Below are 14,838 nucleotides of genomic sequence, written 5' to 3'. Positions count from 1 at the left end.
CATTAGGATTTTAAAATCCTAATGCAACCGAATTTGGGTTGTACCTGCATTATGGGCAACTTTATGTATTGGTGAAATTCAAGGTCATATTTGGAGGTCAAAGGTCATTTAAGGTTATGTTTATTTGTTTACCACTTGTAAAGTATGATATTTAAATCACCCCATGGTGGAGGCATCCTAATCGATGCCTTGTGTCAAAAATCATGACGTTTCTTCTGTTATGATTCCCCCTCGGTATTGGCATGATTAGCTCATTAAAACCTTTACTTTTTCACCACAAACATATTCATTAGAGGTGTTGGAACATTCATTACAGACATGTTGCACTGCAATCTTGATGGTTACGTACTTCCATAACGCTTTTTATGCCTCCACCGGAGGTATTATGTTTCCTGGTTGTCCGTCTGTCTGTCTGTCTGTCTGTCTGTCTCTCTGTCCGTCCGAGCTTGCGAGTGCAATTTCTCAGAACTGGTAAGACGACAGTGATGCAAGTTGGTGGAGGGATGGTTATTGGGGTCTTCAAATTATAGGAGATTTTCGTGCAAAATATGGTAATTAAGTACCTAATTTGCATAATTTATGCGTAATATGCGTAATAAGCAAAATACCTTGTGAACAGATTATCTGGAGATCCGTATGGGGTACAGTGACGTAACTTGGTGGGAAGTAGCGTGGCCAGATGTTCTCGAATCGGATTAGATTTTCAGTGCAAAATATGCTAATTAAGTACCTAATTTGCATAATTTATGCGTATTTGATGCGTATCATCAAGCCAAAAAACCTTGTGAACAGATTATCTGGAGATCCGTATGGGTTACAGTGACGTAACTTGGTGGGGAGTAGCAGGGCCAGAGGTTCTTGACCTGATTAGATTTTCAGCACAAAATATGGTAATTAAGTACCTAATTTGCATAATTTATGCGTAACAAGCAAAATACCATTTTCTCGGAGACTAGGGGTCGCATCGTTCCTCAAACTTGGTGGGTGGGTGCATCTTGACCCTAGACAGAACAAGTTTGTATTGGTCAGTGGGTCAAGGTCACCCGAGGTCATGCAGGGGTTATCTGAGGAAAAAAAAAAAAAAACTGCCGTATGGACATGAAACTGGGTGAGTACAGTCAACATTTAGAGCCAAAATTTTGGAAGGTCATTTTGGGGTCATCTGAGGTCAAGTTACTAAAACTGTCGATGGGCATGAAACTTGGTGGGTACAGTCAACATTTAGAGTCAAATTTTTGGAAGATCATTCCAGGGTCATCCAAGGTCACCCAGAGGTCATCACTGGTTAAAATGATATGCCTCAAGGTGGAGGCATTGTGGCCGACGCTTAGCGTCGAGAACCGCGCAAGTCGAGAACCGCTCTAGTTTTTTTCTGGGCAAAATTTTACAAAAAGTCTATGGCAGGGTGTATTTTTAGGGTAGGTTGCATTAAAGCTATTTTTTATGTTGTAGTGAATTTGCACAACCCTCCCCACCAAATATTGACAATTACAAAAAGGGTGCAATTAGCAACTGAAAACAATTTTGAGTTGGTGCTTAAAAACAGTTTCATGTAGGCTAAAACCAAACAGAAGTACTCATTGTTTTCATATGTCCTTGATATCATTATACTAATAACTTTCTCTTGATTGCAAAATGTTACTTGCCCTGTGGAAAATGCAACTGATGCTGTCCCCAAAATGATCAGTAGACCAAAACGTTTTTATTAGTTTCATATAAATAATTCACTTATGCTTCCAGTTTTAACCAAAATGATAATGAAGCAAACGCTATGTCATAGCCGATGATGGCGTATCTATGGTAACATTCCTTTCAGCACTAATACACAGATGTCTAATTGAAAAAGTCTCTAGCAACCAATAATGTGCTATTTCAGTTGACATCCATACACCCGATATGGAAGACAATACATAAATTTTCCACATGGAGTGTGAATTTCAAATGGAGTTACCTGAATGGGTGTCACCATTTGAAATGTACACCCTCTGTGTGGAAGATTAAGGTCATGTCATTCATAGAAGGTGTATGGATTTCAACTTGAATTGACCAGTGGTATATATACATGTAGTGAAGTAATCATCCATGAATTGCTTTAAAGCTCACCTTTCAATTAAGAACTGTTTGGTGCACTATCTTTTGAAAATTTTAATTATTATTTTAGTAAGATCTGTGCGCAGGGATCAAAATACATGAGGGCAAAGGGCGATTCTCCCCCAATTTTCCCAAAATAGCCCCCATGGAAAAAAAAATTTGTCAATGGCAAAATACACACATGAGGGCTATTTTTCATAGAATTTGTCAAAAATAGCCCTCATAATCAAAAAAATATTTTGAGGCCTGTGTGCGACTAATAGCAATTATATGTAAGTTCCATAAAGAATAGATTCTTATTTTGTTTTCTACAAAATGTTAGTTGTCACATCATATATGTTAAATTTAAGCTGAGGTAAAGCAAAGAAAATTGCTATTTCATCATGCCAACACCGATAATTGAAGAGCTTATTTCCAAACCGTGTTAAGTCCACCCACCTTCAAAATTGAGATTTTGATGAAAATGGGTAGTGAGTAACTAGGGCTATCCAGCAATGTGTGTGTTTTTTCCTAAAATTAGTCAAGTTCAAATATTGACACACAAAGTATCGATTTTTTTCCAAAACATGTTAAGTCCAATCCAGTTTGATAGCAAACTGTGCTAAGTCCACGAACACTGCCCTTGTGGGCAGCTTGTAGGCAAGTAGCACGGCATAGGGCTTCCAATGAATGTATTAGCTCGCCAATCTTTATATGCAGGGCCGTCGCTAGACCATTTTCTCAGGGGGGTGTCGAGAAAAATATTTGTTTCTGGTATATGGCCGAATTTACCTTCTGATGGCCCCTGGGCAAGGCAACATGATTGCCACCTCTGTCTCTTCGGATAGAAGACACCCCTCCCCCCACAACTCTGCCCACAACTGTAAACCAAGTTTTTTCCAAGCTGTCCACAGAATGCCTTTACCGCTGAAAGCGCACGACAAATTGACTAAGTGCGCGCGTAGCACGCGAAAATTTGCTATTTCAATGCTAAAATTCAAAGGGTGATGTACCGAAGTCACCGAGCCAGGGGTAAAATTTCCAAATCATCCCACTGATCTGAAAGAACATTACTGGGACAAATGCGCGCGAAAAATTGCAATATCAATGCTAATGAACAAAATTGAGGACAACTTGTGCCCTAAAATCGTGCATCTAGGCCTTTTACAACTTTTGGTTAATTTAGTCCCGGTATTTTGATATAGTATACAAGTTTTGTGCTCTTTCCAGGCACCAGAGGAGCTGCCCTAGCACTTATATTATTCATAATTTACATTATAGAAATTATGGAATTATATCTCATTTTTGAGATTCGTGTTCAAGTTCAAGATGAAAAATGGGGACGTCTCTCAGATCTACTCATTTGGCATCTTAATACTATATGGGCCGAAATGGGGTTAATTTGGGGTCTAAAATAGACCAAAAGGAAGATGCAACTCGTAAATTTGTCACAACTTATCTGTCGACTGAGCAGGGTAGGGGGCAGACATGCCACCCTGCCCCATATGGCTAATCTCAATTGGTGTTGATGAACAGTAGCGTAGATTACTTTTTGATATTGAGGGAGCTGGGGTTGAACAAATTTCTTGAAGTAGAGTGAATACCAGCAGCCTTTGGTGACAGAATAAGTTTGTGATGAATGCGCACGAAGCGCGCGAAAAAGCTTAACTGGTGAAATATTGTGCAAAAGTGGAATAAATTCGCCCAAATATTTGTGCCTAAAATGGCCAAATATGAGGTTAATTTGGTCAGAAACCCACATACAGGCGCGCTTTAAGATATTAAAGGATTTATCCCCCATCCCCCAGGATCTACGCCTATGCTGATGAAGGGCTCGGTGTGGAGGTTATCACTGGTGATGAGATGCGCACATACATGACATATTTTGCCGATCTTGCAAAATTATTAGTTCTTTGTCTGTACCACCTCAGCGCGCCTGGCAAACATCATTGTATAGGCCCAATATAGCGGCCCAACCGCGGCCCAATAGGCGCTATATAAACTCATTGTAGTTTTTATCTCCTCTCTCCATCCCCTCTTTCTCTCTCTCTCTCCCTCCCTCTCTCTCTCTTTCTCTTCCCTTCTCTCCCTTCTCTTCCTTTCTCTTTTTGCTCCTTTTTGGGATCGCCAGGGGGTGTTGCACCCCCTACACCCCCCCTTTGGCGGGCCCTGTTTATATGAGCGAACTTAACGCAGTGATTCAAATAACAATAAGCGTAGAGCTAAATGTGTGGCTAAATTATTAATGTTATGATGGATATCTATTATCTTATATATTATTCAGATGCTGTATATTACAATTCCATGGAGCCTAATAAACTTACAAAAGCTCGACCAGGTTTATCATCTGGAACAGGGGAGCTTGTACCAGGTAAGCTTGTTTCCCACCAGGCAAAAAAAAACTTGTTTGGTTGTCATATAGGCTATTCCAGTTGAAATCCATCTCCCTATGGAAGACATGACCTTAATCTTCCATACAGGGAGTGTGAAGTCAATAAGCCCAATCGCCATTCTAACTTCCGGTTTTTGAAAGCAGTTTTAGGACAGTTTGACCTCTGACATATCGAGAAAATTTACGTAATTATTATTAATTTTCTTGTTATTGTCACAATTTTGATCATTAAAAATACCAAATAATTAATTATAAAACACTAATATTTTTATATTTGTTTTAAATATTGTAAAACATTTTAGATTATATTTTGTACATACAAAAACCCAATATTTCTGAATTTTCTGAAAGGTCAAAGGACAAAGTGTCCTAAAATTGCAAAAACTGTCCTACAATGCATTGCAAACTTCCAATGCCGATTGGGCTTATTGAAGTTACCTGAATGGATGACTCCATTTGAAATTCACACCCCCTGTGTGGGAGATTAAGGTCATATCTTCCACAGGGGTGTGTGGATTTCATCTAAAGTCTGCACAAAAAGTAACTCAGCTGTTATAAATACGCCTATAGATTCAGAACTAATAATTGTTTTCACAATATTTCAACATAAAAAGAAGGATGATTTATTTACACGCATTTTGATACCCCATTTTGTTCAATATTGACAATACAGCAATGTTTTGAAAGAAAAATACCCCAATTTAAAAAATTTTTTTATTTATTTATTTTTTTAAATTTAATTCCCTGTGCTTGGAACTGGTGGAGGGAGAAAAAACATACACAAAGAACCACCAGTTCCCAACGATCATGAACAATTACATTTATATAAATTTACAATCACATTAATTTTTATACTTTTAAAATTAGGCTATAATCCATACTTATAAAAGCAACAGGTACAGAGAGAGACAAAAGAGACAAAGACAGAGGACAAAGACAACATGCATGATGGTATTCATGATTACTTGTATTACATGTACTACTAGCTGTATAAATGGGCAAAAATGGGCACATAAACATGGAACATGGTGAATAATACAGTCAACATTATGCAGGCTGGCTGATTACATGAATATGTGTAGCATGAAAAATAAATGGTAGTAGTAAAATCAGGAAAAACAAAAGTAAAAAAGCAAAATGAATAATACTAAATTGATATTCACTCTCCTGAGATGTCAAATGAAAATTTTTTAAAGTGTTTCCCCAATTTAAAAGTTGCAGTTATTTGTATTGATTTGAAGTAAGCGCGAAGATAATGGCGGGCTTTACATGTTTACAGTGCTGGCAGTATAACCATTGATCACTGTAAACTGCAACTTTTTAATTCGGGTATTTTTCTGTAAAAGCACTACTGTGTTGTTAATATTGAACGACATTTGACGAATGGGGTATCAAAATGTGGGTAAATATATCATCCTTCTCTCTATGTTGAAATATTGTAAAAACAATTATTAGTTCTGAATCTATAGGCGTATTTATAACAGCTGAGTTACTTTTTGTGCAGACTTTAGAATAGCCCAATACTGAGAGATGGCAGAATGCTGCAGCCTGCTCAGAAATCAACTGATGATAATAATAATGGCATATTATGATTGCAATGTTTATTCAATAGGTGATGATATAATAACAATGATAATTTATAACAATTCACTTTAAATAATTGTGGATATTGGCCTGAGTTCTTGGATAAATACTCCTGGAAAGAGTTTTGACTGATGCTGTCGGTAAGAGAGAGCTTATTGATTGGACCTGATGGTGGCAAATTTGATGAAATTGACTCCCCAGGGTTCAGTTAGTGGACTGGCGTGATGGGTGGGGTGGGGTAGACAATGGTCTTTACTGCAGTTACTGTGGTCTTTGATATTGATGGCCTAGCTACAATCAAGTGCAAATTTCCATGGGACAATTGTTCATATTTCGCGCCCTCTATTCAATAAAACCGGTCATATGAAGTTCACCATATGATATTTTATTTGTATAGTTTCCAACCTATTTCGAACGAATCCCCTCCCTCCCCACCAACCAATGTTTGAGCAAAAATATGGGGTTTGGTATACAACATTGAATAAGGGGAGCAGGGAGGGTCATTGAACTATGGAAGTGTCCCAGCAAATTTGCACTTGATTGTAGGCTTGTATGTCTTGCTTGCCTTTGGCAAGGGATAGTGGTCCTACTTAATGGTGGGATTGCATGGTGACATTTGTAGCTTGCCTTCAGCAAGCTTTTGTAAGTGATACTCGGTATTGTTAGTATTTTTATAGAATGGTCCGAACCAGGGATTGGCCTTAATAGACATTTTTTTTACTAGTCACTTGATTGGGTTTATTTTACTAGGGGGTCAGTAGACCTTTTTATGCCTCCACCGCAAGGCATACTGTTTTTGCAATGTCCCTCCAGATGCTGTATCTTTGGTTAAAATCTGGTCACATATAAACAGTTTAAATCCTAATGAAACCAAATTTGGGTCGTACCTGTATTATGGGCCCTTCATGTATTGGTGGTATCCAATGTTGCATGTGGAGGTCAAAGGTCATTTGAGGTTGTGTTTGTTTGTTTACCACTCATAAAGTGTGACATTTTAATCTTTCTGAATTTAAATCGCCCAATGGTGGAGGCATCCCAATAGACGTCTTGCATCGAAAAACACAACATTTCTAGTTTGGTATTGCGAAAGTTCTGAGCAAGAGCTATATAAGAAGTAAACAGAGGGTCTAATCAAATTAATTTGGAACAAAATGCATTCATTAGGAAACTGAATTAGAATGAATGTTTATGAAAACAGTTCCTCAAAGAACTGACAAATTACATGTGGAGTTAATATCCACAGTATTACAATTCACTGACATGAACAGAAATGAGATTTGCCTATATTCTATGTTGCTCTAATTCTAGGACCTACCGGGAATGCTAGCCTGGTTACAAATCACACACTAGAGAAGCATTTTCATGATGATTGTCCTTCAAACCCTTTGAGCTGTGATGAGTTTACACTATCTGTGTGGTTTAGTATTCTTGCTAATAACGAATATTGGGTGAATGACTGGCCAAGTGCTGAGGATATAGAGCGCACATTGGTATCCATAAATAACAATATCCTGGTAAGTAGTATACCGTAAAGATTCATCTAAAATAAAAACCCTAAAAGAGTGTTAGGCCAAAAACAAACATGTTTGTTTCCTGTAACAGGTCAAAAAAGTAAAATGAAAAATGTGGTTTTTTTTTTTTAATCCATGTCTTCAAATTAAAAAAAAATACCTTTTTTGCTGCAAATTTGAATGCTGAATTTACAGTGGGTCTCCCCGACACACACAAAAATCATATTTAAGACTATTTATGATCCCCTTTTAACCTGCAGATTAAAAAGTATTAAAAAAATGTGTGATGTTTTTCTCCAGTTTTTCACTATGCTTGTTTGTTGTGTAATGTGTAAATGTTTACTCCAGTAGTGTTTTATATTATTTTTGGTGATTTTTCTGGGTTTTTTTGGGTTTGAATAATGTGCAAAATAAGCCATCAAAAACGTAATGCGCGCTACAGGAAACAAACTTGGGTTTTTTTTGCCTTATACTATTGGTAAATTATGTTTTACAAGTCCAATAATTTACTCACGTTTTTAGACATTGATCTTCTGATCAGAAGACTTTAATGTGATGAACCAGCAACACTCCTCTCATTTCCAGTGTGTTCAGTTCTTTGCAGTAGTTGATCATATACATGATTTAGTGAGTGCCCGGTTCATAACATTAGCCCTCCGTTTCCTGATCCACATGGCTTCTCTGATCCATCTGGTTTGCTGCAAAGAACTGCAAAACCTATGGAATATAAATTTGTTTATTAACTTCCTTGACTCATTTTCTTTAGATCAATATACTATTAATATTAAGAAGTGCACTTAATGGTTGCTACCTTCCCACTTGCCTTAAATCACAAATAACTACCTCAAATTTGAAAAGAATATTCAGCAGATAGAATAACAAGATTCCTAGCTTAGATATCCAAATAGGCAAGTCATTTGCTAATTAGGCAAGTCATTTAGACTCAATCCTCAGACTGGACTAAGGTATTCTATTGGTGCATGTGAGATTCTGCCATAAAAGGTTTAATTTTCTGTTTGTTGGTTTGTCTTCCAGATCAAATCAAACACCAGCAAAGACCAAGTGAAGAATGAAGTGAACATTCATTTGAGGAAAAGTAGCAGTAAGATGGCCAAATTGAAGATAAGCAATTTGATAACAGAAGTGATGGGTCAACATTTGGTAGTGTGTATAGACGTTCCTCCACCTGTTAATATGTCAGACTGCATTACTACCAAAAATGTTTCATGGCAGTGGAACCATATAGTAGTGACAGCAACAAAACTAGGAGGCAAGTTTTTATTAAAATTATTTGTAGAATGTCCTGGATACATGCTTTCAGAAGTTTTTTTTCTTCTTCAAAAGTATAAAGTGAAGTACTTGTTAGTATGTAACCACTCACTGACCACAGAATTTCTACCAAAGACAAATTCAAGGAAACGACAGGCCCTTTGTTTTAACATTTGGGGCCCTGAGGCCCACACAGTGTCGACACCCTGTATTATAAAGATTTTTTCCCTGCAACTTAATACTCTGTTGGTGAGCGACGGGCGATTGGTATTTCACCAAACGCAAGAAAAGGAGTCCTATCTGATTGGCTAGGAATCGATCAGTGCTGAAGTACAAACTCAAAATGTAGAGATGTATTCAATTCGATAAAAATCAATATTCTATTATTGACGCAGATAAAGAAAGTTACATAGTGTCTCGATAGCTCTCGATATAGTGCATTGTATTATAAACTTGTGATTTAATATTCTATAGAAACACGTGTATCTGAGCTTTATATGATTTTAATTCTCAAACAGTTGAATATATCACAATTTTAATGTACGATTTAAAAATCGTAATGTATAAAATGCAGTAAACTATACGTGTATAAGGACAACAGCAATCGCTACTTAGTGTATTGAATTTCCAGTTAGTGTATTAAAAACAATACCTGGGTTTTACCTGACAACAAATCAAATTTTCTTATAATGGCAACATCATATGGGGTACTGAGCATGCATAAATCGTATAAACATTTAGAATATAAACTCTGTGGTATCTCATATTGTGTAAATGGTATGCTTAGCCTGAGTCACTCGGCCTATCTTGAACAAAATCGCCATGCATAGCTTTTAAAAAACGAGAGGATTCGCCGTACTATCACAGCAATTTTTGACACAAAGATATAGGGATGATGACGCTGTGGCCCATAATATTTGACTTATGGGGCTCATGTACATATGCTGAAGTATAATTCTCAAGTGCTATCAGTAGGCTCAAGCTGGGCATTGTAGCTGCCTTATTTACTCTGTAAAGGCCAACCCTATGTTTTATCATTTGGGGCCTAGGCTAGAGCCCATATTATGTGACACATGGCACTCTATACAAATAACAATATAATGCTTAAGACCTATTAGTGTACCAAATCTGAACCCTGTTGCATCAACATGGGGTTTTCAGTTTAGGAAAGCTCTACATGTTCTCTTTAGAAACATGTGTAAAACTCATTTTCGACCAGGGCCGACATGTGACTCATTCCCCTTGATCATGTCACATATGGGGCTCATGTATACTTGGATATGGCCAATTCCAAGCACCATCATTCCGCAACACGAATTTTGCACATGAATTCTTTTTAATGCAGCAGCCAATTAGGTAGGTGAATAGTGGAAACTATTTTTGGTAAGTGAAAGATTAAGTTGGGAGAAACTTTTCCATTCCGTTACGGAATGATGCTTGGAATTGCCCATATACAGCCTGTCTCAAAAAAAATTGTGCAAGTGAAAAGAAAATACCGTTGTGACATAATGCTTACATCTACGTCAAGGGTGTAGTCTTAGCTCTCAAATGCCGTTTGTTCTGTTCAATTTGCTTGTTTTAATCTCAAGATATGTTTAGTTAAAGACGAAAGGGTAAAATCACAATTGTGCCACTTTTACTAGGGAAGAGGGCTTTACATGTAAAAGTGATAGCATCAAGTTTATCAAGAGTTCCTTCGTGAAATCAAAAGAATGCATCAATTACACAATACAAAATTTTTTTGACTGTTTTATCATGATGCAGGAATGATGATTCTCTTTTTCCACTTAAAAGAGATTAAAAGATAAATAAATATTTCACATTCTGCTGTAAAAATTAAATACATGTGCGTGTCAATGATTTTATCATGGTAAATGCTGTTCTCTTAGTCACTTTACATGTTAAAAGACAAGCAGATATTGCGCACTTATACATGTTATAGGTTAATGAACGCGTATTACTTGTTGGGAGAGATATTATACAAAATAATGCATGTGTGCTGATGTTGATGCGTCTAATGCATGCGCCGAAAGCAGGAGTGCATTAGGCGTATCAACATCAGCTATCATTGATTTACATGTACAGCTCTCTTCCCTAGTAAAAGTGGCACAATTGTGATTTGACACTTTCGTTGTTAAATAAACATATCTCGAAATTGGAACAAGCGAAATTGAACAGAACAAACGGCATTTGAGAGCTAAGACTGCGCCATGGCGTTGATGTAAGCATTATGTCTGGCGAATTCTCTAATTGCCATAGAGGTGCTTTTCACTTGCACAATTTTTTTTGAGACAGGCTGTATAGAGTACCCCTGGGGCTATCAGTGTACCAATTCAGGGCCCAGAGGCTGCTTCATTTGATGAGAAACGGCATGCTTTGTATTTTAACATTTTGGCCCATGGTGCCCATGACTTTTGACCTCTAGGGCCAAGATGGTGAAAGGATTAATCTCACGGGTAGGGCCTATAAGTGTACCACATGTGGGCCCTCTGGTCTTTGTAGTTTTATAGCTATCCCTGTCAATCTGTTGCCCCCTTTTTAACATTTGGGGACCTGTGGCCCATAATATATGACATATGGGGCTCATGTATACTTGTATATATAGAGTACCCCTGGGGCTATCAGTGTACCAACTAAGGGCCCCGAGGCTGCTTCATTTGATGAGAAACGGCATGCTTTGTATTTTAACATTTTGGCTCCTGGGGCCTCTGACCTCTGACCTCTGGTGCCAAGATGGGCAAAGGATAAATCTAAGGGGTAGGGCCCATGGGTCCTGGGGCCTTTGTAGTTTTAGCGCTAGCCTTGACAGAACAATGTGTTTGATGACGGAGGAGGAAAAGGAGAAGGAGAAGAAACCACAGGATAACAATATACCTTGCATGCTCTGCATGCGGGTATAATAACACCGTTCTCGGGGCAGGTAGACAAAGCGTGATAGAGCTCTGCTTAGGCTTTTAGCTCAATTAAAAGCAATTGGAGCTACTGTCATAGACCAAATTTCGCTTGGTTTTTTGCTTTCTCTTCCTACATTGTTTGGACAGGAAATGTGATTTTTGGAGCAATTTGTTATGAAAAAAATTATAAAATTTCTTAAAATAGTCTGATTTGCAAACCGTTTGTTTTGCTGATCATATTACAAACTCATTGACTTGGGGATTCCATTGCATTTTGTAACAGAGGTGGTGCTTAATTTTTTTTTGCAGTGTTGGAACACAGGTGGTTCAGTTTTCAAGTTATGGGCCTTCAAAGTTGACACTTGTACTTCAACTTTTTCATGCATTTCTTTGAACCACTGACAGTAGGTCAGTGATATAAAATTGGATAGTTTGAACTTGATAAACAAATTTATTGGTCCAGCTATGATTTTAAAATGTTGGACGAGACATAGTCGAGTCCAATATTATAAACTCATCAGTTGCAAAAAGCAATGGGTTTCCCAATACATTTGAACTGATATGACTTGGACAAATCTGATGAATATTGGTTTTCAGGCCACCTGCGGGGAATCAGTTAAATAATAAAGTTTGCCATTAACAGACAGAAGAGTGCTCAATACTTTTAACAAGTAGAGCTAAATGAGACACTATTTGGTTTAGTGCACTACTTCATTTATGTTGTGCTACTCTGAGTTTCACGCCAGCGAGCTGGTGATCATCAGGCACTAATGAACGTCTCTACCATAGACCTGGATATAGAACATTATTTATTTCTTTTTCTTCACATGCTCATAATAAATAAAATAATTAATTTGTACATTAAATGAAATAAATATATGAATTATTAATTAATTAAATAAATACATAGATAAATAATATTTGTTATAATTGTTATACTAGCTTGTGAGTGTTTCGCTTAGCTTTTTCTCATACACCCAACAATAATGATAACTGTTTTTTTTTCTACTGATCAGATACATTTAATGTTAGTATTTACTGGAATGGCAATGCTGTACGTAAGAATCAAATAGAGCTAATAGATGAGATGGATATTGGTACCCCAGGAGACCAATCAGGGATCATTCTCAACAAAGAAGATGTATCTGAAAATGGAAGTGTAGCTTTTGATGATTTTGCTATGTGGAATCGTACTCTCAACCAGACTGATGCTGTGCAGCTACGAGTGTCAAAATTCTGTGATTCAGGAGCAAGTAAGTAGGAATGCAGCAACTTTGATAGGATAATTATTCCTGTATCCTAGCTCTGTACACAGAATACTATAATTAGTTACCGTATTCGTTCCATTAACCGCCCATGCCCCTCACAATGTCGGCGTCCTATCGATAAATATAAATTTAATACTCCGTTGGTGAGCGACGGGCGAGTGGTATTTCACGAGCGCAAGAAAAGGAGTTCTATCTGATTGGCTAGCAATCGATCGCTTAGGTCGCAGTAGTCAACTACAAACTCAAAACTGAGCAATGTATTCAATTCGATTGAAATCGATATTCTATTATTGACGTAGATAAAGAGAGTGATAGTGTGTCAATAATGTACATTGTATTGCACCTTGATTCTACATGCATTCCTTTATATAATTATTTTCTCAAAGAGTTGAAATGATCACAATTTTACCCAGGATTTCAAAAGTTTACCGCAAAATTGCAGTTAAACATATCCACAGCAAAATACCGGTCCTCACTAATTAGTGCATTTAATTTCCAGTTAGTGTAATTAAGATAAAACCTGTGATTTATCTGACAACAAATACAATTTTCTTGCAATAGAAATACTGATATGGTAGGCGCAACCGCCACAACGTGGAGCTGCTACTGCGTAGCTGACTTTTTTGCTCCGTGGAGCCAAATTGACCAATCATGATCATGTTAGAGTTTTTCATTACTCGGAGGTAAAACTGACCAATCAAGTACGACTTACTCATTACGTGAAGCGAATTTATTCATTAAGAATTTGCCAGACGAGCGTCATGTAGTTGCAAGATATCCTCGGTCACGAAAGTTATGATTCAAAAAGTAGTTTATGAAAAGTACGAACCGACTTATTATTAAGATGGACATGCACTCATAAGAAACTCATACCGGGACTCATACAGTATTGTACATAACTATATAGCTAGGCAGAGTGGTGGTAAACCATGCACACAGTTCTGCGATCTGCAGTGTATCGCCGGGAGCTAATTTGTATAACTTGCGCGGTGTGGCCTGCGAATTCGACCTTCAGCAAACTGCAAACCAGTTCGGATTTACTTTATATACTAGTAGTAGGCCATACATACTGTAGTTACTGTCCGTTTTCCTATACACAATACTCAGTGCGCTCGCGTGACCTCTACAAATAGTGTATGTTAGAAGTATAGGCCATTGCCTAGTTGACGTCACTGTGTAAAAAATAACCGGCCAATATTTAAAGTATTCTCTGAAATTCTAGAAAATATTGTTTTGTAACATGTCCTAAATTGTTAGCTAATTTAGGTGTTTGGAAATATTGGTACTTTTGTACCAAAAAATATGAAAAAATTATTTCTAAACCGTGTTAAGTCATTAAGCTTCTCATTTTCAAGAACGCTGGTTAACAATAAGCAGACTATTGTCTCATTTAAGTAAACAAAAGCCCACAGTATTGTTACCTTGCGTTAAGCTTTATAATCGTTCACCCAACTGAAACTATAATACCAGCTCATTGCTCATTGCACAGGTAAAACAGACACAAGTGCAGTGTGTATTTAACCAGAGAAGATCTGATGTAACATAGTTGAGCTGTTTTCATTGAGTGTTATCTTGGTTTAATAGCTTTTAATAGGGTTTAAGTCCTTCAAAGGTCGTGGTGAGTTCTATTGTAGACATGACTGCATCATGATTATTTTAAAGTCAACAACATTCAACAATATGATCACCGTGATAGTATGAGAGTATCAGTACCGTGGGTGATCCTGGCCTGACACAGTAGACAAACAAACAAACAAACAAACACGCCACACACATGACACATGCATGCAAGGTAACATTGACTATACACTAATCAAACAATGGTATTGATCCTGTACAACTGGTCGTGG

General features: G+C 37.3%; 1 protein-coding gene across 1 annotated transcript in view; it reads left to right on the top strand.

Moving 5' to 3' along the window:
- Window positions 1–14,838, top strand: part of LOC140151729 (uncharacterized) — a 49,332-nt gene that overhangs the window by 6,254 nt on the left and 28,240 nt on the right. Inside the window, exons 3-6 of the mRNA XM_072174067.1 lie at window positions 4,355–4,441; window positions 7,355–7,560; window positions 8,593–8,827; window positions 12,737–12,973. Of these exons, the coding sequence (XP_072030168.1) occupies window positions 4,355–4,441; window positions 7,355–7,560; window positions 8,593–8,827; window positions 12,737–12,973 (765 nt within the window). The remainder of the gene's footprint in view (window positions 1–4,354; window positions 4,442–7,354; window positions 7,561–8,592; window positions 8,828–12,736; window positions 12,974–14,838) is intronic.

The sequence above is a fragment of the Amphiura filiformis genome, chromosome 5, assembly GCF_039555335.1.
Source record: "Amphiura filiformis chromosome 5, Afil_fr2py, whole genome shotgun sequence".
Classification (NCBI taxonomy): Eukaryota; Metazoa; Echinodermata; class Ophiuroidea; order Amphilepidida; family Amphiuridae; genus Amphiura; species Amphiura filiformis.
This window is presented reverse-complemented; position numbering and strand designations above follow the sequence as displayed.